At 37.6% G+C, this 27,136-nt stretch overlaps 1 protein-coding gene across 1 annotated transcript in view; it reads left to right on the forward strand.

Annotated features, from left to right (window-relative positions):
- Positions 1-27,136, forward strand: part of SORCS2 (sortilin related VPS10 domain containing receptor 2) — a 548,577-nt gene that overhangs the window by 482,164 nt on the left and 39,277 nt on the right. The window contains exons 13-17 of the mRNA XM_039728870.1: positions 3,416-3,492; positions 10,285-10,376; positions 11,861-11,968; positions 25,221-25,341; positions 26,617-26,750. Coding sequence (XP_039584804.1) covers positions 3,416-3,492; positions 10,285-10,376; positions 11,861-11,968; positions 25,221-25,341; positions 26,617-26,750 — 532 coding nt within the window. The remainder of the gene's footprint in view (positions 1-3,415; positions 3,493-10,284; positions 10,377-11,860; positions 11,969-25,220; positions 25,342-26,616; positions 26,751-27,136) is intronic.

The following is a 27,136-nucleotide window of genomic DNA, read 5'->3' on the forward strand; positions in this document are numbered from 1 at the left end:
CTTAATTGTTTCTTTCTCATCTTCTCTTGTCACTTGGTTACAGTGTCAGTTGTGCTGCCACACTTACACAAATATATTTTATAATTCTCCTCAGATATGTCATGGAAAGGTTCAGCATTTCTCAGTTCTACTTAGACTGCTGCTGTGGCTTTGCAGTTGTTTGTTTGCAGTGCTATTAATGTCAGGATTTTTTTGCATTTCATTTGATGTGAATTGGAGCTGTTGTGAAGGAGTTTATGGGGTGCCATTACACGCACTGTGTTAAGTTAGCTGGTTTATCAGCAACACAACACTCTGCAAGGTAGCTAGAGCCTAAAATTATGCACTTTATTTTAAATCTCAAAAAGAACAAAATGCTCCAGATCTTTGAAGTTATTTTTTATTAGCATATTGAAAAATAAAGTTAAAACAATGTAACTTTTTAACTAGAGAAAACTCGTAACTCTTGTGTCGCATGTGTTAAATAGAAAGGTTTGCTAATAAAAGTAGGGTAAGTTCTCTTGGATCTTTGAAGTACTTGGTTTCATTCCAGTTCTACTTTTTCAGGCTAACAGCTTTCAGGGTGGCTTTTCTGTGGCTTATAAAACTTATGCATCACTATGTGTTCCTGTGGAAGTTTCCTTCTGTCGGTCACATGTCAGATTTGGCTGCATGAGTGCTTCCCTCTTCACTTTGCAGGAGCCTGCCTGTCTCCCCTGGTGTTGCAGCTTTCCTTCTTTTGGCCTTGCCTGCTTTTTCTTTCTGAATCCACTGATGCTGTTTTTCAGCAGGCCATGGTCTATGGTACCCACAAAGAAAACTCCAACTGCACTGAGAAGTTTTATCCTTCCTTACAGAAAAGTGTTTTATGTAGTTTTTTTGAGTTTTTTTTCTTTTCTGCTTGAAGACTTCATTTTACAAAGTTTGCAAAATTATGTCATGTAATTGTGTGTCCCAAAAAATCTGGAAGTAGTGAAAGTTACAGCCTTCATTAATGCCACAATTAAACATTGTGTCAACAGTCAGCAGGTCCTGCAGGCACCACTTCTGGGCTTCCACCTTTGGCCCATGGATGGACTCTTTTCAAAGGTCAAATATCACTGAAGTCCTTTTTCCCAAAGCAGTGTCCCAGATTCTGTTCCTGTTGGCATCAGTTGTGGTTTAGGCAGAATGAAAAGCCTGTGGGATTATAACTGAGCCCACCAATTCCTTTTGCTCTTTTACCAAGGAAAGGCAGTAAAGGTAAAATCAGAACTAGGAGAAGTCATGTCTGTCTTTTAACAGAGCAGCAAGTACAATGCAGTTGCTAATGTCATTACTAAATCAGCTGGATAGAAAAGGGTTTTTAATGAAGCACGAGTAGATGCTGTTTAGTTTACAGACTAATTTTCCATTAGCAAGGCAATTTACCACTGAATTCTTTAAAGTGCAGATCCCTAGCAATGCTCAAAATAAAGACCTACTCATGCAAGTAGAATTCAGTAAGTGGTGAAAAGAGGTAGAATAAACAGCATTTATTCAGGAGCAAAACTAACACTGCATTCATTAAATGTATCTGTGTAAAGGAGGTGTAGACTGACAGCAGTATGTTAGATTATAGCAAGGAAATAAATATTTCTTTTTTCAGCTGTCCTATAGAAAACATTCTGTGATTAACTTAAGTAGCACAAGAATATGTCCATTTGCAGGTGATATAGCAGTGAAAAGTATAACAGAGTAAAGTAAGAATAGCAAAAGAAATGTATTTTGTATATGCAGTTTATCAAATCTTCCTTCCCTTCCTTCAGCCCTGAGAAGGTGATTTCTCATTCCTATCTCCTTCTAGTGATCAGATTAATCTTAGAGCTGTATTTGGGGAGAAAATATAACTGAATTAACCTGTGAAGCTTTCCCTTTGGAACTATTTCATTTGGTTATATTCATTGTAGGTCTAGGTTAGATATCAGGAAAAGGTTTTTCACCTAGAAGGTGACTGAGCTTTGGAACAGCTCCCCAGGAAAAGGGTCACAGCATCAAGCCTGCATGAATTCAAGAAGCATTTGGACAATGCTCTCAGGTACATTCTGTGATTCTTGGGGTGTCCTGTGCAGGACCAGGAGTTGGATTCAATGATCTTGATGGGTCCCTTCCAACTCAACATCTTCCATGATTCTCTGACCAACTAAATCTTTGCTGAATTATGTGATAAATAAGAGAATGTGCCGTGTGTTGGAAAGATGAAAACCCAAGAAAAGGCCAAGAATGGAAAGTGGCATCTTCTGAACTGTTAGATGCAATTTAGAGGAATTACCTGACTCCTATAAACTCCCTGATTCAATATAAGTATTCCAGTCCTGTCTGGGCTGTATTTGGGGTTAAATGATGTAGAGTTGTCCTATTAATGAGTGGAGCACATGCACCCTTGATGGGCGTGTTTTGGGCAGTGAGTGCTGTTGTTCCTCTGGGGAACCTTTCAGCACCAGTAAGCACACTCTGTATAAACAGATCTGCTTTAGTGGTTAAAAACCAGCTATTTATATAACACACAAGTGAAATTTCATAGTGCTGTTCTAATCTCAAGTGTTTTCTTTCATCATCTCTTCTCCTTAAGAGGATTTGATAGTTTTCATCTTATTTCTACTGTGAAAGCATGCAAACCATATATTTAAGTCTAAATCCCCAGGAGGATATCATTTAGAAGGAATATTGTGCCATGAATGATTCTCCCCTAGAACATTAAGCTGCCTGATGGTTTAATAATTTTCTATTTGAAGTACTGCATGTTAAAAGATGGAGATCTCTGTATTTGGGACTGCATCTGCTATCATCTTCCCCAAGTTTAACACTTCTATTAACTTTGAATTCAGTTAAATGAATTCTCCTCAGTGGTATTTGTCAATATATTCAGTAACTTTCTGCTTAATATTTAGGTAAATCAAATAATTTTTTCAAAAGCCCTGCCCCCCCTTTTTTTTTGTGTTGCGTATTTCACCAGATTCTAGTCTAGCTACCACTTCATCAAGTTTTAAAGATAAAATATTACATTTTAACACTTTGAGTTCAATGTGAATAACTTCACAGAATATGGTTACGGGTAAAGCTTCTGAGTTTATGGGTTTTTCATACTTACATCTTAAATACATGTTGTTTCATAATAAATTTTCAGCATGCAGCAACAAAACTAAAATGTTAGTCTGACTTGTGTATTTTGGTGTTAGAATCAAGCCTCATTGCTTCCACCTATGGACAACCTAGCAATGGAAAGGAAGACTTTGAGATTGTACATATGTGTTTTTAAAGGATTTTGCTGGTTCTGCCAGAAATGAAGGGAGCCTGTTCAACTGTATTTGATCCTTGCTCTGACCTGGAAACTTCTTACACAGACTGGCATCAGGACTAGATCCAATCTCTCTTGCTCATGTGGTTGCAATCCTTGTTTTCTCTTCTTTTGTGACAGGTAACCTGGGGTCCCAGCTGGTTGAGTATAAAGAAGAGATGTACATAACATCTGACTGTGGGAACACGTGGCGTCAGGTAGGAGGCATAAATCATCAAAGGAATCTGGAAATAATTGTAATGTACCAAATGTGATGAATTATGTAATGCTTAACTAATCTTTAGATATTCACTCTTTTTGAAGGAGGAGGTATTATTATCTCCAGGTTGCTTGAAAACTAAGAGATTAAGACGGTGATTTTCTAAGACTCAAATTGATCAGGCTGTCAGGTTCTGCTGAAGTTCAAATATTTTGGTCTCTTTAAGGATCCTATAAGTATCTTATGCAAAAAACATACTGTCTGTTTAGGTTTTTAATAATTTAAGTAATCTTCCTATGCTAATGATGAAGTGGACTTAGACTAGATCTTGCAGTAAAAACATTCTGAGCTATAAGACATAGCTTAGGTACAAGGGCAAAAATTATTCTTCTTCTTAGTCTGAAATCTGCTACTAAAGCATAAACTTTTTCTTCATTGAAACTGAGACAGTGAAAAGATATTTTCAAAAAATAATAAAAATTTTGAAGTCTTTTGGCATGATTTAATAAATTCAGAGACTATAAATACCAAAGTGTTAAAAAGAGAACAGTGATATCTTAATGCTACTTGAATTCTGGATGGATTTTTTTCCACTGACTAGCGTCAGTTCAAGCATTTTGCTTTTCTCATGTGTCGTTTCTTCAGCTGCTCTGTCTCAGTGTGGTGGGTTTGCCCTGGCTTGGTGCCAGGTGCCCACCAATCTCTCTCTGCTGGACAGGGGAGGGAGAATATAATGAAAAGCTCATGGGTTGAGATAACAACAGGGGGAAGTTGGTCACCAATTACCATCACAGGCAAAACAGACCTGAGTTGGGGGGGTGTTTATTTGATTGCCAATTAATAGCAGAGTAGGATAGTGAGAAATAAACTCAAATCTTACAATAGCTTCTCCCTACCTCTCCCTTCATCATGGGCTCAACTTTACTCATTAATTCTCTACCTCCTCACCCTGAGCCACACAGGAAGATGTGGAAGGGGGCTGTGGTCAGTTCAACACAAGTATGTCTGCTGCTCTTTCCTTCTCATGGGGAGGACTCCTCACACTTCCCTGCTCCAGTGTGGGGTCCCTCCCACAGGAGACAGCTTTCAGTGAACTTCTCCAACATGAGTCCTTTCCATGGGCTGTAGTTGCCCATGAGTTCTCCAGAGTGGCTGCAGCCCCTCAGGAACAGGCTGCTCCAGCATGGGTCCCCAGTGGGATCATAAGTCCTACCAGCAAATCTGCTCTAGCGTCAGCTTCCTATGGAGTCACAGCCTCCTTCAGGCATCCACCTGCTCCACTGTGGAGTCCTCCATGGGCTGCAGGTGGATCTCTGCTCCATCCTGGACCTCCATGGGCTGCAGGGACACAGCTGCCTCACCATGGGCTGCTCTAGGGGCTGCAGGAGAACCTCTGCTCTGGCACTTGGAGCACCTCCTTCCCCTTCTGCACTGACCTTGGTGTCTGCACGGCTGTTCCCCTCTCATATCCTCAACTCTTCACTCCTGCTGTAGTTGCTGTTGTGCACTTACATACTTAATCCCAAAGGTGCTACTGCTGTCATTGATTGACTCAACCTTGAGCTGAGTCAATGGACCAGTGGCATGTCCATCTGGAAGCTGGCTGGTCTTGTCTGTAGGATGTGGGAAAGCTTCTCTAGAAGTGTCTCAAAGAAGCCACCCCAGTGGACTAAACTGCTACCAAAACCTTCTGTGCAAACCCAATGCACTCAGCATAGGGGTATTTTCTTTCTCTATATATGTATATAGCAACAATACACAATATCATATAGATTCTACTTACAATGTATATCCAGGATTAAAAGAAACATCCTCAAAGGACCAAAGCGATTTCAAAAAATAATTTAATTTCAGGTAAAATAGTGTTGTAGTGTTCAGCTGAAATAAAATTTTGTTATTTTCTTAGAACCATTAAGTGTGAAAATGTTCTCAGTAGTATTACTGACTGAGCTTGGGGAATTTGAGGTTCAAAGAGAAAAATACAGACAGTTTCTTATATTGCTATTGTAGGGTTCCATTAGTACTCCACAGAGTACTTTAAAAAGAATTGGGTTATTTTTGTAATGATAATGTCCTTTGATGTTTAAAAGATAAAATTTTATACCAAATTCCATCTTGAAATCTAGCATACAATAAATAGGTGTTTAAATGCAAAAGCCTTCCAGGATTTACAGTGGGTACTGTGTAGAGGCCTCTCATAATTTCTTGCCAGCATTTGCCAAAGCTTTATAATTTTTCTCGGGTGAAAAATAAGAAGAAAAGAGGAATGAGATCAAATTAATGTTTTCACTGCTTTTTATTTATAGAGACACACAGGTAAATGAAATGTGTTGCAATTTGACCCTAAGGTGCCTAATTATACTGTAAAATAACCACAAACTGATGCCTCATTGTGACGGTCAAAATGGCAAACAACTTTTCTTGCTTTATTTTAGTTGAAACTCCTATGAAGCCCTTGAAAGAGCTTACTCAATTTTAATATTTGTGATCAGAATGAAACTGTAGATTATTCTATGTGTTTCATGGCCTCACTGCACACAATTAAAAAGTTCTTCCAGAGGACAGCAGCACATTTCCTTTCTCTGCTGGAGTTCTTAGAACAAAAGAGAAGGCTTCAGTCAGGTGATACAGGAATTTAGATAATTCAGTAAATTGCAGGTCTTGTGAGCTGGTGAAATCCTGTGCTTTGGCACAACACTTTGTCTGAGTTTAAGTCTCTGCCTTGGAGACTTTGTGGTTGTCATGAGTGAGGGTCTGGCACCTTTCTCACCAGCTCACATGATGTTGCTGAGCTGTGTACAGAGGAGAAGAGGAACAGTCTGTGTTTGTGTGTGGAGACAGAGAATGAAGAAAAGCAAACATAAGAGACTTAGGGGAAAATGTAGTGCAAGCAATTAATTAAACCTTTCTTGTCATAATAGCAGTATTGGTTCATAGGACTGTGGATTATAGGACTGTGAGGAAGGTCAAAGATCCTGTAATTAAACAGGGTGCTCTGAGACAGCATCAAACTTTCCACAGCCTGCATTTGATGTGGTCATATAAGGGTTCAGGAAGACTTCCCTATAAACACAGCCAGAGTTCGTAGACAGAAATGAATGCCTATATAAGAGGTTTTGAAATTAAGTAAATTCTAGTGATAAATGGAAATGCTCGGGAAAAAAATCAGAAGGTTGGTGAGGAGGACTGTAAACACAGTCAAGTGATGTGCAGGTGTCAAAACCCACATATATAATACTATTAATTTTTTGGCCTTCTGTGTTGGACAAGACAAACATCTGTGTTTAGATAACATAGGCCTGTGATAGAGGCATGGTATCAAACATGCTTGAGATCCCTGCCCTGCTGCTGCAAAGACCAAAGCAGAGTGGTAAATTACACCTGTGCAGACCCCTGCAATACAATGGGCTGGGTGATCCTCTGGCAAGGACTGAGCTCTGCAGTGTTGCATCCCCAGTTGTATGTCTCTGCCCAGGTGCTGCTTCAGGGCTCCCCTGCTTGGCCAGGTAATGAGAATAAATTTATTATTGCATTTCATCTGTGGTTTTGTGGTTGTTCCTACATTCTGCCTGTGTCAGCTCACACAAGAAGCAAAACCAAGAATTATTATAAATAACCACAATATACTTGTGCTGGTTCTAGTTGTTCTTCTATCTTTCTGTTGCATAGCTGAGCTGCTTGTTGGTATACCTTGAAACCATCACTCTTTTTTTGAGGACAACTGAAAATTGTGGCTATGTACTGTACAACATTGCACTGTAAATAGCAGTGCTTTAGGAGCTGATTGGAAAGCAGCTTAAACATCCATGCCATGAACTGGACTGTAGAATAAAGGAATCTCACCTTGGCATTATCATGAAGTATGTGGGCTTAGAATCATAGAATCATTAAAGTTAGAAAAGACACTTAAGTTCACTAAGTCCAACCATTAACTTAAGTGCCAAGTGGACCATGAAGATGTAGCCTAAGATGAACTCATGTTTATTTGAAAGATTTCTCTGTCTATTATACCAGGAAAACAATATAATAAATGTGTTAATGAACATGAAATATTAGGATACTCTGTTAAGTACTAAGGATTACCTTATGTATACCTTATGCATATATGAGTGGTTTTATTTTATTTTAATACTGATTTCTGTTTACAAGTCTCTTTGCTTTGTTATTTCAACAGCATCTGTTACAACACTGTATATGAAATACAGCAAAGTATTTATACAGCAAAGAGTAAGAGAAAGGTCTGGATTTCAAAGAAAATGGTATAAATAAAAGGAAAAAGTCAGCAATAATAAGCCTTTCACATTTGATCTGCTACCAGAGTAGCTCTTGCAGCAACAAAATGTTCAGCGAAGATAATGAGGTTACACAGAAAGCCTTTTGGATGTCTAGGAACTAAATCTAGATCTCCGGAGCTTTAGTCTGGTGGTTTTTGTTGGAATATTATTTATCTGTGTCAAATCCTTGTGTATCAAAGCAACTTGAAAAACCTTCAGTTAAGTGAGAATACATGTTTTCCTGCAGGCATCTTAGGAGATAGATGGTAACACTTCTAAGCACAACAAAAAAGGATGTAATTCCAGCCTTTCGGCCCTGAGAATGTACAACTGGCTCATTCTGTGCAGAAAAGCTTCTGTTTCCAGATTTAAATTTAGTAATGGATATCACTTGATGAAATAAAAAAGTAATCTCAAGAGTTTTGTTTATTCTTGCAACTTCTGTATTGCAAAATAAAATTGTATGGCATATATTTCTCTAGAACCACTTAAATGTGCTCTCACTGATTTCATGGAGCTATCCAAATTTCTTCCGATAGATATTCTGTAGGAAGAAAAGCATTTAGAGCAGAAGTAGTGGATAGAATAGAAGCTGATATTGTGATTATAAAGCAAAAAATATGCACAAAAAATTACAGAAATAGGTTATAAAAATCTTTTTTTTTTGTAGTGGCTAGCTACTAGTAAGGATCAGAATAGTTTTATTGCCTGCCTTAGTTAGTGGAGAGATGTATATCAGAATTTGTGGCCTGCTGTGAATTCACATATCTCATCTTCATAGGTCTGAACTTTATCTCTCACACTGGGACCACCTTTGCCTCGATCCTTTGCAAACTGTTTGTCTTGGGGTTTTTTACCAGAAAGTAGAGATAAATGTTTACTTTTGTGATAAACAGGCATGAAACTGTTCATTATTTTCAATGTAGTGAAGATGAAGAATTGTTTTCATAAGGCTTTCATACATTTTGTTTATAGAAAGTTTGAAGTGTGTGAGTGTGTGCAAGAAGAGCATGAAATAACAACTGCATTAATATGCCTGTAATGTGTGCTCTGTGCTTTGCAGTGTGCTAAGGCAGGGTTATTAAAATGCTATGTGAAGACCTACCCTGGTGCTTTTCTGGGAAAGGCTGATTTGCATTAAGTGGTGCAGGTATCAGCTTCCTTTATCTTCGGTGCTGAAGCTATGGGAGACTTGGTGTCCCAGCACATCCTGTTGCATTTTGGTTGAGGGAAAGTTCAAACAAAGTTTAGAGGAGGATCAAAACTCTGCTTGCTTATCTGACTCCAGCTGATCTCATCCTTTTGAAGTGCATCTAAAATTAATGTCTGTCCATTACTGAATTCTCTTCTAAAATACGCAGCTGGGGGAATGAGTAGGTTGGACTATCAATGCCTCTTATCAGGGTTTTGCCTGTAAACTGGCAACACTGAAAAACTGAGCAGGCACTTGAAGTCCTAGGATTCCCATAAAATATGTTCTTGCTAGATCAGAGGAAGACTGAGTTCTCAACCCAAATTAAATGCTTCCTACTTTTGAAGTAATTGTGAGTATGCTGTAAGATATTTTCACCCCAGCTCCAGCTCAGTCTTTCTGAGAAATGCTCTAAATGTAACATTTCATTTTGCCAAAAGAAGAAAATAATTTAGTATTGTCAGTATTTTTTTCATTTACAAGGCAAAGTAAAGCTAACCTTTATTGTTTTCACCTTTGCTTTGTCAAGGCATACGGAAGACTGCATGTTTGTCTATAAAGGCTAAGTGTGTATAATTCTCACATATCATTTGGTTTTGTGTTTAATGAAGTACAGAGGTTAATAACAAAAGTAAATCCTGTCTTAAAATGGATTTTGGATGGAAAACAGGAAAGGTGCTTTTATTTTAGCACTGCTGGTAACCTCTAGAAAATGAATTAAAATAATTTATGATGTTTTTAATCCTTTATACCATTAAATAAATTACATGTAACTTGGTTCCAAACTCACAGTGTTCTCCATGGGACATCACATAATATTTGAACTTAAACTCACTGACACTGGAAAAGCAGAAAACATGCTTGCACCAATTATTTCACATTGTGTAGGTTCTGAGGAATATGTGAGAAAGTCACTGACAGCAGTACTTTTCCTTTTTTTCTTAGAATTAGACTACAAAGCATTTTATTCTGCAGGATACACAGAATATGGCAAACACTGAAGTAAGGTGATGGGTCACTTGGTGATATATAACGGCAAGGAATGCAGAATGCATACTATGAGAAATACAAGCTTGGGCTAAAATCACTTTAGGCAGTTTAATCTGACTGTGATTTGAACCTGAACATTTTCTGATTCACCTACTTAACTTTATTTTCTTTTACAGCTGGGAGAAATATAAGACTTAACCTGACTTTTATGTTCTTTTCAGTTTGAAGTGCGGACGTTATAAAACATAAGTCTCTTAATTCTTGTTTGCTTGTTCATTTTATTTCAGCTGTTTTGTACATTTGCTTAGCTGGCCTTTGTTTGTCTGACTTGTAGGTCTTTGAAGAAGAGCACCACATCTTGTACTTGGACCATGGTGGAGTTATTGTGGCTATCAAAGACACCTCTATCCCTCTGAAAATACTCAAGTAATTCTCCAGTCAATTAGAGTAGAGCTGTTGTGTACTCAAGACCTCAGGCAAAGTTCGGAGTTTAAGATAAGCATTTCATTGTGATCATGTATGAAGCACAGGTGGAGTCAACTTAATTTAACATTCATTGAGTCAACAACAATGCAGTTGGATGTTTACTTTAAGATTACTTCATGGTGCTGAAGATACTATGGCATCATGCATTAATCATAATGAAATATTCTTGCATCAGTGTAGGCATTTTTTTGCTTAAAAGACTGTTCTGGAAGTCTACAGTAGAAGCTGTGTTCAGAATAATTGTTTATCTGCTACTGGTGGCACCAGCAGTACATGTCAGAGATGCTCAGCCTGTGCTGCATATGTGGCTTAGCTGTGCAGTCAGGGGAGTTCATTGATACTGTAAAGTCTCTGTCCCCTCCAAGGACCAAAGGGAAATTGGAGAATAGCCCTGAGTTTCTCTGGCAAGAGCAATTTAATGTAGAGCTTGGGAGCCAACAGGCGAAGGACTTATTTGAGCTTGTGTGCTGTGTAATTTGGTGTGCCAGAATCACAGCTCATCTGAGATATTCATGCACAAAGTAACTGCAGTGTGCATAGATCTTCTCATAGGTGACAGTGCAGCAAATGGCCCTCTCAGCCTGTTTGGCAGGAATGGTTTGTTGCAAAGCAGTTTGGTATAAAATATCAAGTTTTAGACTGCATGATAGTGCAGCAAAACATAGTAACCTTGTGTAATGGCACACAGAACTATAATTTTCAGCACATACATACATCTTTAAAAATACATTAAAAGGCATGAAAAGACATCTTTATAATTTGTGAATTGGCTTATTTTTGCAGAACTGTGTTATATACATGAATAGAAACTAGGCTCTAGTTAACCAGATAACCAGGTTATCTGGACTGAAAGCCGTCAGTAACATTCTGTCCAAAAGACCTGAAGGAAATGTACAGAAAAAAAGAAACTTTGACTTGTAAGTTTTGGGATGCACATTTGAAATATGTTTTGATTATTCCTCAGTATCTTTTGCAAATGTTTAAGTGTATAGCAGCAGCCAAGAAGGGCCACAGTCATGCTGGTGCCTGGAGTTAGTGCACCTCCCATGTTTTAGCAGTTGGCCTCTCACATTTCACTGGCCTCTGCTTAAGAGGTCTATAGCTCAGAGACTACTAGAAAGAATGAAATGTGAATTAACTTGCTTTTGAGTCTTCAAGGTAGAAGGTGAATTTATTGACAGAGCTCAGTTTTTAATCAACCTGAGGAATTTTATTTTTGTGGAAAATTTATTATACCTTCTCATAAAATTGTGAATCCCTGGATAAGTTGCAGAGAAGAAGATCACATTAATGTCATGCACTGTCTAGGCACACTCTATTTTGTGACTGAAAATCCTAAGCTTTAGTAGTGAGGGGATTTTTGAAGTGCATTCTGCTTTGTATACCAATAGTTGTAAATGAAAGTTTTTTCTGCTTTTTTACAGGTTCAGCATAGATGAAGGCCAGACCTGGAGCACACATAATTTTACCAGCACTTCTGTCTTTGTAGATGGACTACTTAGTGAACCTGGAGATGAGACACTGGTCATGACGTAAGGTTTTGGTTTCACCTCTGTTTTCAGGGTTCTCTCTGTGTATGCATTTGCATAGATTTTCAGCTGTGCATGTTTGAGATGGTCCTTGAGTCAGTGGCTTTTGCTTCTCACAGTCACACAGACATTTACAGCAATGTCTGAACCATCCTGGTATGTAACCTGTCTTTGAAATCATCTGACTGCAGTATTTCAGATTTTAAATATTATGTTCAAATGAAATCTTTCAAAGTTACCACTGGGGAGAGTGGAATAATAGGACTGCTTTACAACTCTGAAAGATACAGGGGGAAAAATAATTATTTCCTCTTGTTTTGGGGGGTTTTTTTACAGATTTTTAGTCAGACATCAAAAATGTTAAACATCTGTTGTCTTCACTGTGTAAATAACTATAGTGTTGTCTTAGCAAATAGCACTGCAGTACTTGATGTAAGCAAGCACTGTGCTATCAAATATTTGTTTTTATTCTGTGCAGTAACAGAGGCAGATACTGTGAATAGAGTTAAAAATAACGAAATTCTGCAACTCAGAATTGTTTATCCTGTTTATCTGTCTTTTTCCAAAGGATCAGGGACATCTGGATCTGAGCTGCACATTTTGCTCCATCTCTAGGATAAACACTAATATTTTAGAAGTGTCTGAGAATAAAAAACACCTGTCCAGTAGGGGAGAAAGGCACATTCTGCCTGCAGCCAAAGAGGGGAGTGCACTGAGGGCAATGCACACAGGCTGTTGTGTGTGTTCTTATTGCAGCAGTTTGGGTGATTCTTTATATGGAGCTCAGTGTACTCATGACAAGCTTTTTCTCCCCAGAGTTACAAATAGAGCTGCCTTTGACATGTACCAGTAGCATTTTCCCCAGGGAAAAATAAATTAATAGTCCAGTGTATAAAGGACCCTCAGCAAAGCAGAAATCCTACCCAATGTAGTTCAAAGGGTTGTGCCAAGTTCATAGTGCTGTGCAGAGGTGGGATTTGGTCTGTTGGTTGTTTTTCTCTTTCTTCACTGCCCCATTTATCCTCCATTATGCATCTATAACCTGAGAAGAACAGTATTATCCCATCAGGTTTCTCTTCTCTCAAATACAAGTTTATTTATGATATAATATGTGCCACATGGAGACACTTATGCCTCTGAATGAGGGATTTCCATTGATTTCAGTAAACGTAGATGGATCAAAAGCTTATCCCAAACTGTACTTACTGGCAGATAAAATGATGTGTGGTGACTGTAGGCTCTGAGCTTGGTTTTTTTTCATTATTAAGTATCATTAAAAACTTATTCTGTGAAGATGTGCTGAAATATCTGGCTGAATGGGCTAAAGAGCTCTTGTAAAAATGATGCCTTTCTAAAATCATCTATCTAAAATACATGGAGCTGCAGCTAGATTTGGTGCATGAGCCCAAATTGACAACAAAAGCATCACATTACTTGTATATTTCTAAAGGCACAGCAAGAGTTTCACTCTAGTGTGTAATGCCAGGCTTCTAGGATCTCACTTTTTAGCTAGTTTTACTGAGCATGGAGGGCATCAAACCTTTAATAGCACAGACTGGCCCTGAAGATATGTGCAAATTTCCTACCAGATTCTGAAGACAATGAGAAGAATAAACCTGCAGTATGTGTTTCATTGTTGCCATTGTGTCAACTTCCTTGTCTCTCCCTCTGCTTTTGACTATTTTACCTTCAGGGTGATGTTGTCAGCCCAGTGGTGCTCTGTCTGACTTTATGTCAAGACCTTTTGTCATTCTGTCTGACTTAGTTAATTTTTTCCTGAAAATTTATTCTTGTGCTAAGTTATTGTGCTTGACTTAATCTACAGTGATTTGTTGCTTTTGAGAAATACACATTCCCTGGAAAAAAGCCCCAAAAATCAACTATGCTATCTTTTCATTTTGTTAGATAGAATTTTCTTCCAAGTAGAACATAGTAATATGAACTTGTAAATGGTAATGGAAATAAATTGTGCGTTTCACCTTAAGGGGATCCCCAAATCCATTGCCAAGGACCTAGTTTCATCCATTTTCCTAGTATGAGAATTTGATTTTCTCCCTTTGGTATGGAATGTGCTTGAATAAAGACTTTGAATAAAGGGTATGATGTCAAAATCTGCATAAATTAGGAGCAATAGCATAATTCTGAAGTGGGAAGGTAAAAACTGAAAAAATGTGCGGGAAAGTTAAAGAATAAGCAGTATTTCATTTAAAGCTTCTAGAATAAACTCACAAAAGAGTCAAAGAATATTTTACGTGTCCTGAAATTGACTGTTAAGGTAAAATCCTGGTCCCACTGAAGTCAGTCTGTGTGTAAGAGATTTGTCATTCTCCAGCATGGTGTCTGGGATATTGACTGGACTTGTTAGTGGCTTCCATTTGCATTCCAGTTCTGTCCTAATTTATCCAGAATCATAAAATCACAAAATGGTTAGGGTTGGAAGGGACCTTTGAGACCATTTAGTTCCACCCCTCCTCTCATGGGCAGGGACACATACTAGAATAACTTGCTCAAAGCCCCATCCAGCCTGGCCTTGAATACTTCCAGGGATGGAGTATCCACAGCTTCCCTGGACATGGTCCAATTCCTCCACATCCTTCTTGTGTTGGGGACCCCAGAGCTGCATGCAGCACTATGGGTGGGCTCTAATGAGAGTGGACAGAGTGGCAGAATCCTCTCTCTTGCCCTGAGGCCCACAGTGCTTTGGATGAAGCCCAGGATAAATTTGGCTTTCTGGGCTGTGAGCACAGGCTGCTGGCACATGTTGAACTTCTTGTCCATGAAGACAACCGCCCACTCCTTCTCATCAGGGCTTTATCAGTTTGTAACTCATTCTTCCACCCAGCCTGTGTTTGTGCTTGGGATTGACCCAAACCAGGTGCAGGACCTAAAATCTGGCCTTGTTGAACTTCATGAAGTTCACACAGGCCCACCTGTCAAGCCTGTCAGGGTCCCTCTGGATGGCATCCCTTCCCTCCAGTGTGCCAGCCACACCACACAGTTTGGTGTCACTGACAAACTTGGTGAGGGAGCACTTGATCCCACTGTCCATGTCACTGACAAAGGTGTTAAGCAGCATCAGTACCAATACTGACCCCTCAGGAATGTCACTCGTGACTGTTTTCCATTCCAAAGTGAAGTGGTTTAGTAAACTTTACTGAAGAAACAGGAAAATGTGAACCTGGTTGTCTCAAGTCTTCATTTCAGAAAGTTTTGTGTTTTCTCCAAAACAGAGAGGAAAGCCAAACATTGACTTGTCAAAAGTTTTCATAAAACTCAGTTGTCATGTGTCAGTCAACATTAATCTAAATCATTCATCGAAATCCCCTACAGTATTCAAGATATGTACATATAAATGCTAAGGAAAATATATTTTATTCCATTGTGCTCTGCAAAAGACCTAGTTAAGATTTTTAGGAGTTTTAGTGGTAAAGTATTCCAAAACTTTAGGAAACTCATTCTGTTTTCAATCTGTCTAGATTTCCATTTCTAAAGAGACCTAGTTAGGAGTTTAGGAAAGATAAGCAATAAAGTATTCATAAATTTTAGGAAACTTGATCTGTGTAAAAATCAACTTCTAAATGAGGAGCTCAAATCCAGTATTTATTGCTAAATGAATAAGTAAGGTTTGCTAAGAAATTTTCCCAACTAGTATATTTTCATCAAAATAGTGCATGGACTAGTAGGTTTTATTTTGTTCTAAATTTGTAACAACAAAAGTTACTGCAACTCAGTTGAACAATACTGAACAATGTTTTATAGTTGGGAAAAATTACTTGCTAATACTAGATTGAGTAATGGCCTAACTCAGTGCAAAAGGAAGAATTTTTGTGTGTCTGAAATATGGATGTTCCTCTCCAGAGGAAATAGTTAATGCAATGAAAGTTTCAAACCTGTTGAAAATGCTTCTAAATCACATCTCAGCTTCTGGGAGTGTTTCCCAAACCAGGTTATTTAGATTGCAGTGTAAACCCAGTGGGCACAATAACCATGGTACCACAGACCATAGCCCCTTTTAAAAGGCCAGTAAGAGGTTACATAAAATAACTGCTTTTCTTTATGTCAGGTAGAATCAAAATCATCCTTGTGGGTAATTGTATTTTTTCCAGAGGGCTATTTTTTTTGTGTTGTCTCATAGAATAACAACTTTGGATGCTGCTGGGAACTTTATGACATCTCTGAACTCCTGCCTACCTGTCTTGCTGTCCTGAATGCCCATTGTGTTCCTTTTGGGTTCCTGGGTGATCAGGGAAACAGGAAGATAGTCTAACTTAATCAAAACCAGGTTGATATTAATAGTTGTTAGATATTTTGTAGAGCTGTCTGGGTTTTTTTGTCTGTTGGTTCTGCTAGGAATGTCAACCTCACCTTTAACAGCATCAATAGCAGTCAACATTACACGTACTTTGTGGAGCTTATTATCACCCATGTCAGGACGCTCCTTTTCCTGTTCTCTTTGAGTATCTTACTAGGTGAAGGTACTTCTCTGTGTTTTGAATTCTTCTCTACTGACTTCCTCACACTGCAACACTTATAAAAGTTAGATAAAAGGTAGATAAAGCCTCATTATAGTGGAAAATACCTGATTTCTGAAGGCAAATTCTAGGCTTTCTTTTCCTGGTTAATGTCTTGAATGAAAACCATTGCTCAGTTATGAAATGGCTGTTCTGCTCTCTGCATGAGAAGGAATATAGCTGAGAGTAGATATAGGAAACATGGTGAAAAAAGCATTGGAAAAGCAAACTGCTTCTTCTATTCCAATTTAATCTAGATATCAGCTAATGCAGATGTACAGATCTCTCTTTAGCAACAAGCTTAATGCTTTTGCTGCCACCTCTGTGGACACAGAGGTTAGCAGAGCATGTCAAAGCATTGCAGTGTCACTGCCAACTTGTGACCTTGGAATCAAGACCTGGTACTGCCCCAGTCTCTCCCTCTGCTCAAATGAAATTTAGTGGGTAAAGTTTGGTTTTTTCAATTTCTTTCTTTGCAGTTTCATAGTGTAGTCAGAAGCACAGGAACAGGATGCTTTCGGTGTCACTTTAAAGCCCGTATTTAATACATTTTTAGGACAGATCTGTTAATATATTTGAGTAAGAGGAACTGAAAAGTTAGGAATCCATGTTCTGTAAGAATCTGTTATCACCTTGTCCCTATTTGCAGGAAGAGAGCACAGAAAAGGGTGATGTGACTTTTTCATTCAGAATAGGCTTTGTGTAATTTTAAGTCCTTGTCACAGAGAGAGCACCTGAAGCTTTGATCCTCTAACTATGCTTCCCTTTTAGTTTCTATTTCAAATAAATAACCATTATGAACTTAGACAACAACTAAATTTTATAACACTATTTACTTTCTGTTGGAGCCTTGAATTTTTTTTTTGCTCTCAAAATGAAGGAACCGCAATTTAGATGACTGTAATCTATGAACTCTAGCTCTGCTAGGTGAAGTCTGAATTAAGAATTTCTAATTGTGATGACACTTGCTTTTTAAATATATGAGTAGGAAAGAGAATATTAGCTAAAGAATTATAACATTTTGCAAGTATCCCAGATTAATTTGATCCTTAAGATGAAAACAGAGAGTTGAATTATGTAAAAGCTATCCTCTACAGTGTCATATGTTTCTCTTTAAACAATTTTGTTCACTGTCCACCTTGTATTTACTTCTGCATAAGACATTAGGCACTAAATCTGCAATGTTTTCCAAACAGCATATGTGTTAAAAGGTTATTCTTGGACAGGAACTTATCAAATAGATGGGAAAAAATGTTGGATGTAATTCACAAATATCATGGAGCCAGTGAACTGGATGAAGTGGAAACACCCTCACGCTGCTTCTCCCCAGCACTTCTCAGAACCTAAGAATTCATTTCCGTTCTTTTTCCCCAAAAGAGCTAAACCCAAGATGTTTTGGCATTAAAGAATGAATGGCAATTATTAGCTTATGGGAACAGGAAACAATGAAAAAACATATTTTGGTTCAATTTCAACTAAATTGTTTCCTCCCTTCATTTTTCACTTTGGCAGCCAAACCAGCCCAACCAAGAAACCCTACTCTTCTCTTTAGTGTATTAAGTATATGCATGTGTTTGTAGTTTAAGGCATTTAAATCATAAATGTCTCAGCATATTTGCACATGATCTCTTGTATACACAAGCACTTTTTATGTGCAATCGCTTTATGTAGGCAGGTGTCTACTTTTGCACATGGAAGCATTCATCATTTCTGTAGTTGCAATTTAGGAAGGCCACTGAAATGTGACCTCTGTTATGTTCTTTTGGAGAATTAGAAAAATATGCTGAATTATAATCTTGATGTGTAACAGACTGAAGCTTGAATCTCACATTACTTTCATCCATTTTACCAGAAGGAACCCTCTGACTTATCTAGGTTTTTGTTGATTTTACAATGGTGTAATGGAAGCAAAGACGACTGTTGGAAGGAAAGTTCATCTAATAAAGATTCACTTGTCATTTTCTCCTTTGAAAATAGTAGGCTTTAAATGTCACTGTAGGACATATTCATGGCTGTCTCTGCCAACCCATATCCCCTTGGAAAATCTTTCAATAATAATATTATTCCTGTGAGTTAAGGATAGCACTACCTGTTGGCAGTGGCTACACTAAAGTACATCCTTCCCTGCCAGCATCTCATCACTTTACTCCTCAGCTAGGTAATTTCTACATAGATTTTGGCATGTCTTGCTGTATGTTCAAAGACACTGTAATAATATGAACCACAACAGGCAGAACAAAAATAAAATTGTCACATTAATTTGCTTTTTCAGGGATATTGTCATCATTTGTAGCAAAGGTCTATGTGAGGCAAAGGACTCAGCTCTTTGAACTCACTATAAATTGACAAGAGACTTCTAACTAATCCTTTTATGTAGAAGATAACTGAGAGAGATGCTGTTTTTTTAATGTAAATGGTCTTTGATATCTAGTGAACTGTAAGGTAGATTGAATATTTAATCTGAAATTGCAATTTTCTTATAAAAATTAGCAGAGAGATCTGAGAGTTAAAAAAAATACAAAACAATAAGTTCACTGACCATTCTATTTCCTTCTCATATGATTTACTGCTGGAACGGAGACCTTGTATTCAGAACAAGGTACAAATATAATTTTTTGACAAAGCTCTGTGACTGCTTCCATTTAAAAGGAGACAGAAAGAATTGTTAAAACAATTAACTAGCATCTCTCATAGTGTGGTTTTCTTTCCCAGCTTGACCATATACTCACTGTTAGCTACTGAGGTTTAGATCTGTAAAGAATTTTGGGTACATGCTTGGACAGCTTTGATTAGGTGCTCTCCAGAGGCATTTAGACATATTATTCAAGAGAGAGCCCTTGAGATTGCCCATCTCACCTGTATGTGGGGTTCTCAACTGACTGATTCCAATCCTAGGTTTTACTGTCAGTATCTCTATACTTTTCAATCCTCTTTCAAAAAAAAAAACAAAAAAACAACAAAACAGAGGCACTCTATACTTTTGAATCCTCTTTCAAAAAAAAAAAAAAAAACAAAAAAAAAACAAAACAGAGGCCCTGCTCCCCACAATTGGCATATGAAGTTAGCAGAGTGTTGCCAACAGGGCAGCTCAGCACTGTGCAGACACTCTGCTGCAGTGTCCTGTTCTGAGCATCACAGTTGATGGCAAACTCATACAGAGGAGAGCAAAAGGCAGTGCAGCATTTGGAGATTGAGGCAGTGAGTCTAGAATGAAAGAGGCTTCTGATTTCAAACAGAAGTGTCTGTGCATCACACAATTGTCATCACTAGACCCCAGTACAACTGCAAAACTTGCACAGTTGCTACATTAAACATCTGAACAAATTCCCCCTGTGACCTTTGTGACCTTGGTGGGAAAACCTTGCAGGATCACTCCCACCACTCTGAGGTCTTGGAGTGTTCTCAGGTATTCATGAGTAAAGCAAAACACACAGACAGGAGATGACACAGCTACTACGGCTCACCTGAACAAGGAGTCTCTATTGAACAGGTCTTGTCTCTTGAACAGAATTTACTGGAAAAGATTATCATTGCATATAATTTCTGTTAAATTAACTCTGCCTGATTATGAGCTTTATCAGGAGCAGAAATAACCAGCAATCCTCCAGTAAATAGTTTAAATGAGTTAGCTTAAAAACTGCATTAAACTGTCTTATCTATCAAATGATGCAATCAAATTTAAAAATTATGTGCTCATAAATGAACTAGGAACAAATGTACAAAGTTGTTATGGCAACTGAAACACTGAAGTTAAAATTATGGATCCTAAATCCTTGCAAATAAAAGTAAATTAATTTCCAAGGTAATTGGAATTTCTTCCAAAAATTATTTATCGCAGCATCATCTTTTATAGTTTCAACAGAATTGATTTGATGACTTTCTAATGAAATATAGTTAATCAAGAGGAAGGTTTTAGTAGCTTATGAATTGCTATCTTCTTGATATATAACTTCTAGTCATCAGTTACACTTGCTGCACCATTCCAGTTTTTTTCATTCATATGATTTTATTCATCATAGATAATATATATTTTGCACCTGAGCAATTATATTGTGATTGCTGTTATGTATTGCTTTATTGTAGCTCATATTTTTGTCTAATCCATTGAATCCTACTTAATACCTGCCTTAGTTACTTTGAAAAATATTTCTTTTTTATTCTAGTGATCTTTAGTAGTACATTTAAATGTGCTCATGTGAGGAGTCTGCAACACATGCTACTGCAGCAACAGCATTAATAATCATTAAGACTTTTTTTTCAAAGAGTTTGCTGAATTGGATGTGTGTAAAATGCTGCGTTACTTAGAAATTTTACCCTAGGAATAACATAGCTGTATATCTGCATTTTTAGTGGAGTTTGTGACTGTACTGGGACACTTTCTTAAATCTTTGGGGTTTTATTTAAGCCAGAGAATGTTGGGAACACTGGTGTCATTACTGTGCTCTGTGAGAACATGGTCTTCAGTCTGTAGAATCAGAACAGCCGTAATGGAAATGAGGTTTTGGGGTTTTTTGTTGGTTTCCTTTTTTTTTTCCAAGAGGCTGGATCAACCTGCAAAAACGTTATTTCAGTCTTCTGCTAAAAATCCACGGAAGAGAATGTCACAGTTCACCCTCTGAAACAGCAAGTTTGCTGTTTCCACATATGGTTTGTACATAGCTGCCATATTATTCCACTAGATTTTTCATAATTTCCAGAGTAATTTCTATAGTTTTTCTATCATCATAGGGTGTGGAACTGGGCAATATTTAGCTAACCTCTGTCTATAATCCTGATATTTTCTAATTTCTCACTCTAGTGGAGCAGAATGAACTTCAACATCTTGAATCATTACTTCTACAGAATTCTAGAATGATAAAATCATTGAGATCAGAAGTGACCTCTGGAGATAATCTGGTCAAACCCCTTTGCTCATGCACACCCACCCAGAGCAAATCACACAAAGCTATTCCCAGATGGCTTCTGAATATCTCCAAGGGTGGAGACTCACAGCCTCCATGGGCCCCTGTAACAGTGAACCCTCACAGCAGAAATGTTGATTCCTGATGTTCAGAGAGGATTTCCTGTGTTTCATTTGGAGTCTGTTCCCTCTGGTCCTGTCACTGAGCACCACTGAAGACCTGGTTCCAATCCTAGCAAAGAATCTTCTTTGTACCTTCCCTCCAGGTATTATAGACAGTTTTTGACAGTTTCCTGAGAGCCTTCTCTTCTTTGGGCTGAACAGTCCCACTTCTCTCAACCTCTCCTCTTACAAGATCTTTCCAGCCCCTTCATCCCCTTCACAGCCTTTTGTTGGACTCCCTCCAGTCATTCCATCTCTCTCTCATACAGGGGAGCCCAGAATTGGACCCAGTTCTTCACATGTGAACTCACCAGTACTGAGGAGAAGGAATTAGAGTATAAAGTGCCAGTATCTTTTAAGTTTATCCTTGTCCTTCGTCTTTCTTGCCCTTCCTCCAGGTCTCTTTGATGACAGCTCTTTACTCTGTAACAAGACTCTGCAAACATTTTGTTGTACTTCTCAGCTTCATCTATTCCAGTGAAAAACCCAATTCTTTCAATCATTCTTCATTGGTTACGTTTTCTAAGCAGCTTATGAGTCATTTTGCCCCTCTTCAAATTAATTTTTAGTGGGTCTGTAAATATGCATATAAAATCCAAAATTAGACACAATATTCTTCCAGAGGCCTTACCAGTGCCAAGTTTATCAAAATAATTACCTCCATGTCTTCTGTTTTTGAGTTCTAAATACAAACTAGAATTAGTCTTTCTTATTTTGCAGCAACACTGCATTCTTGTTTTAATTCCACAGAATTCCCAAAGTCTTTTATTTGATATTTGAAAGTTATTTTCTCTTTTGGTTTCCACCTTTGATATGGGTTTGGGTTTCTTTTTTCCCAAGGAGTACTTTCTTCTTGGTTTTGGAATATATCATCATATTGATTTCTGAACATTATTTCCAACAATGTCCACTCCCTTCTTTATGTGTTACCTGCGAAATTTTTTGTCTTTCTCATTTGACCACAATTGTTAATGAAAATATTGACTGTGGACCCATCATATCTTTGTGATACATATCTGAAAATATTCTTTATTTGATAACTACCTTTTGAAAATGGATTCTTCTAATTCAATATGTATTTCCATTCCTGTTCACAGTGATTTTATCTACACTATTTTCTTTTTTACATTGAGACAATGTCAGATAGAAATGTGTAACAATTTTAACAAAGGTCAAAATATACTACATTTTTTTCTTTCCTTTATCCACTAAGCCGGTTGCCCTGTAAAAGGAGAAAATTACATTAGTTTGACATGATTTGGTTTTGATAAATCTGTAGTAGCTGTTTGTTATCATTTTAATTATCTCCAAGGTGCTTAGAAGTGGATAGCTCAATAATTTCTTTGGTATCTCTGTGGATATCAAAATTAATTCTCTAACTCTCTGAGCTCTGTTTTGCTCTTTTATATCTCTGGTTCTATATACACACATAAATGTGTATGTGTGGTTGTGTGTGCATATTTATATATATATATAAGCAACATGTTTCCCTTGCCATAGTTACTTGGAATCACCCTCCTGATATTTCAAAGATCATTAATAATAATTCAGAGATTATGTTTTCAGGAGAATGTCACTATTCTGTTCTGCCTTGAACTCAAAACACCATCTTCTTTCTTCCTCTTTCCTTGACTAATCTGCCTGAGATAGCTAACACGAATGGAGTAAATTTAATTTGTTCTGTAGAAAATACTTTTCTTGAGGCAGGAGTGAAGTTTTAACAGGACTTGGCTACTTGCACTTGAATGTATATTTTTATTAATGAGTTAATAAAAGAAATGTAGTAAATTTGTGAAGTTTTGTGATGTCTGGAGCAGCAATAGCTGGGGTAGGTAGTTGCATTAGCACATGGTGAAATCTGCCTTATCTTAGTACCTTGTATGGAAAAACAAAGATTTTAGAAAAAAAGGTACAGGTATTTTGCATACAAAAGACACTTCATGTCTGTCAGCAAACCCAGTCATATTGAAACAGGCATTGTGGAAAAAGCAAGAGACCACCTAAGTAGACACTTTATTGAGTATGTAACTACCAGTGAATAAGATTATATTGTGACAGCAGCTCTCAGGATCCAGCTGAACCAGAAAAAAGAACCAAACCCTTAGGTTCAATGAGAGAAATGGGACCACACACCTACGTGCACATACAGCCAGTGGAATGAGCCACATTTTTTGGTTTGTGTGTTTTGCTTCTACTTCTGAGCCATAAGTTCATTTAGAAGGAAAGGAATTAGATGATCCAAGTCCTTTAATCTCAGAGCCTTACAAGAAAAGAGTGAGACATACAAACTAAATGGATATGTTTGTGTTTAATTAACTCCACTGCTCGTGGCATGGTTTTCTGTGAGCATGGGTTCTCCAGTCATTATAACGTGAGCAGTGTGAGCAATAACCTATTGGTATCTACATCTCTCTGCTCTGGAGGAAAAGCAAAGACACCACAAAGGAAAGGGGGAAATCACTGTACATCTTTAGTCTCTGTGAACTATTTTTCAGCCTTTTTGGCAGATTTCAGAGTTGTAAGCCATTTAGCAGGGAGCATGCTTTGTGTACTGCCTCTGTGCTGTAGTGAATCAATCACTTCTGGTCTACTCCAGTTCCAATCTGAACCTGGAATTCAGGACAAGAGAAATGACTGGGCACTGCAGAAAGCTTTTAGTAAAACCGTACCATTCCTGCTGTGCCTGGATTTGGACAAAACTGAGGGCAAAACAAAAGGAATTAATTACTTTGGACAATGATACTAAAGCTTGGAATATGAACTCTGTGCGGTATGAACTGCACAGAAATTGTTGGCTTCAGAATTAACCTTAAATTCTTTGGCAAGTAAGTCACATAAGCCTGATACAAACCACAAATACATTTTTCTTTTGCCCAAAAAGAGTCTTCATCCTTTCTAATTTGTTGTTGGATGTCATATGTACCCATTTTGTTTTGGAAATAAAGATTCTGACTTAAAAAATGTTGTCTGCTTTGAAAGTGCAGCTTGTTTTTTAAAGCAATGAGATTTCCTTTTTTTTCTTTTTTCCCCCCACAAAAATTGTACAGTTTGTGGCTGGTTTTTGTTATACATTGAACTATCTAAAATGAAGAAGAGGCTCTGAGTTCTCCAGCACAATGTGAAGATGTAGTGTATTCCTTAGAAATTAATAAAATATGATAATGCTGTGAGTTTAATAGCATATTGCCATCTGAAGACTGTAGAAATTAGTATTATATCCCACAACAAAAACAACTGAAGGAATTGCAAATCATAAGGAATGAGCGACAGAGCTGGAAACTGACTCTGGTGATCCGGGATTCTGCTCCCTGATCTGAGCTTTCTGTCAAAATCAGAGCTATGTCTGTTTCACATTGCAAGACAATAGACAAAAATTTTTATTCCAAATTTGAAAATATTATTCCCTATTAAAATTCTAGATAGTTTGCTAGGGAAAAACAAAACAAAACAAAACTTTAATATATGAGCTATAGCTCTTCATTGTAAAGTTTCATACAATTGACAAATGTTTCCTAACTAGACTAATTGTACATAGAACAGGAATAAAAGTGGAAAAAAATTATCCTGGGACCTTTTAGTAGAGAACTATGACTGTGTATAGGAAAAGACAGGAATGAAATTTTGAATCTCAGCTCTATTTTATTTCTTTGCAGTAAGAGTTTACTTTTGGTCTTTTGTTCAGAGTCTTTGGACATATCAGCTACCGTTCAGACTGGGAACTGGTGAAGGTGGACTTCAGACCATCCTTCCCCAGGGAGTGCACTGATGAAGACTATGAGTCTTGGGAGCTTACCAATCTGCAGGTATTCCTGGTTTTATGTTAACTGACAAAACTTTTCCATAGCTTTCAGATTCGTATAGAGTTGTGTGCTGAGAAAATATTTCCAAATTGAATTTGGATGGTAAACCCCCAGCTTAGTCTCCTTATGCTGATTTCATTGGAGTTTAAAGTCAGAGAGGATTTTGTGTTCCCTTTGGTTGTGTGATCTGTGTCCCAAAAGAGGCAGAAGTATATCTGGGGGGCTGCCATAATAATAGGTGGTCCTGCTGGGTTGGGAAGCATGTCCCATAAAGTGAAGTGTGTAATATTGATTGAAACAATTTCAACATGCAGTCGTGTTCTGCCAACTTCCTGACCACATACCATACTCATATATAAATTGCCATAAGTAAAGTCCATTCCAGAAGTCATTTAGGATCTCAGTGGACCAATCACATAACAGAGTCCAGTTGTTTTGGGCAATACCCTTTCTGCAGTAATGCACTAAGGCTGTGCTAATCACAATGCTCTGGCCAAATCCATTTTTCGGAAATGAAATTCTCTGTGCAATGTACTGATTAAAGAGACCAATATGTGGTGGGATTTTTTATTAAATGGAACACATCATATTTATTCATAAAAATTCTGATTTTTATGTTTATTACTTCCACCAGGGTTGGTTTATTTTTTGCATACTACTCAGTGTTACTCCAGCTCTCATTTTCTAGTTCTTATGCCTAATTTTACACCTCTTGTTTGGGACTGCTGTGTGTATACAAAGAATGTTACACAGATCTGAGCCTAAAGAGTAACAGTATCTTGGAGTATTGGCATTGAAATATCTTTCAGAAATTAGAAACTACTAAAATTACTTTGACAGAGTACTTGCAGATGCCCAGTTACCAGTGGAGTGTGTATGGAGAGAGTTTATTCTGTGTCCTCATGGTTGGTGCTTCAAATGGACAGCCAATATGAGATATGGTGATTTAGAGAAATTCAGCTATCTGCAGCCAGATGAAATATTTAAATGGCCATTCTGAGCTTTGCACACAGGTTGGATACTCATGAAACATAAATTGCACTTGAATTTTCATGTGCATGTTCAGATTTGTGTCCTGAAAATATAGCCTATGTTACAACTCTGTAATGACCTGTTAGTGGACAGCAGTGGATATGAGGGCTTTCTATACCTATATATCTGAGGATCAGAGGGTTGACAAGGTTTATAGTCTTGGCAGCAAGACCAGCCTTTCTCAGGACAACACAAGGTCTGTTTGTGGAGGTTCTGTTGCAGTAAGTGCAGTGCTTTGATATTCAGGGTGATCGTTGCATCATGGGCCAGCAGAGAAGCTTTCGGAAGAGGAAGATTTCATCGTGGTGCATTAAAGGGAAAAGTTTCACATCAGCTCTCACATCCAAAGTTTGTGAATGTGTGAACACTGATTTCTTATGGTGAGTCTGTCTGTGGGCCTTTTGACTTATTTCTAATAAATATTTACTTAGAGCTTGAGATGGGTTTATTTTCCTCCTTTTGCCCCTGTTCCCATCGCCATGTATAAGCAAATGAAAAACCTGTTATTCAATAACAGGTTTCTTTTACATTTGCATTTGTTTAAAAATGTTGCCATGTTTAAGTATTTGTTTCACTTGACTGAACAAATCCTGATGTTTTTCTCTATTGATAAAGACTTGAAAAATGACCATTGAATTAATTTAAAGGCAAGCTTAAAAAAAAAAAAAAAAGAGAAAAGAAAAGAAATGGCTGGTCTGAGTGTCTAAGGAAACCTTTAAAAACATCTTTTTTTACCAAGGGAGGTAATTTTCCAGAACTGACAAAG

This window comes from Passer montanus, unplaced genomic scaffold, assembly GCF_014805655.1.
Source record: "Passer montanus isolate IOZ18808 unplaced genomic scaffold, ASM1480565v1 scaffold67, whole genome shotgun sequence".
Taxonomy (NCBI): Eukaryota; Metazoa; Chordata; class Aves; order Passeriformes; family Passeridae; genus Passer; species Passer montanus.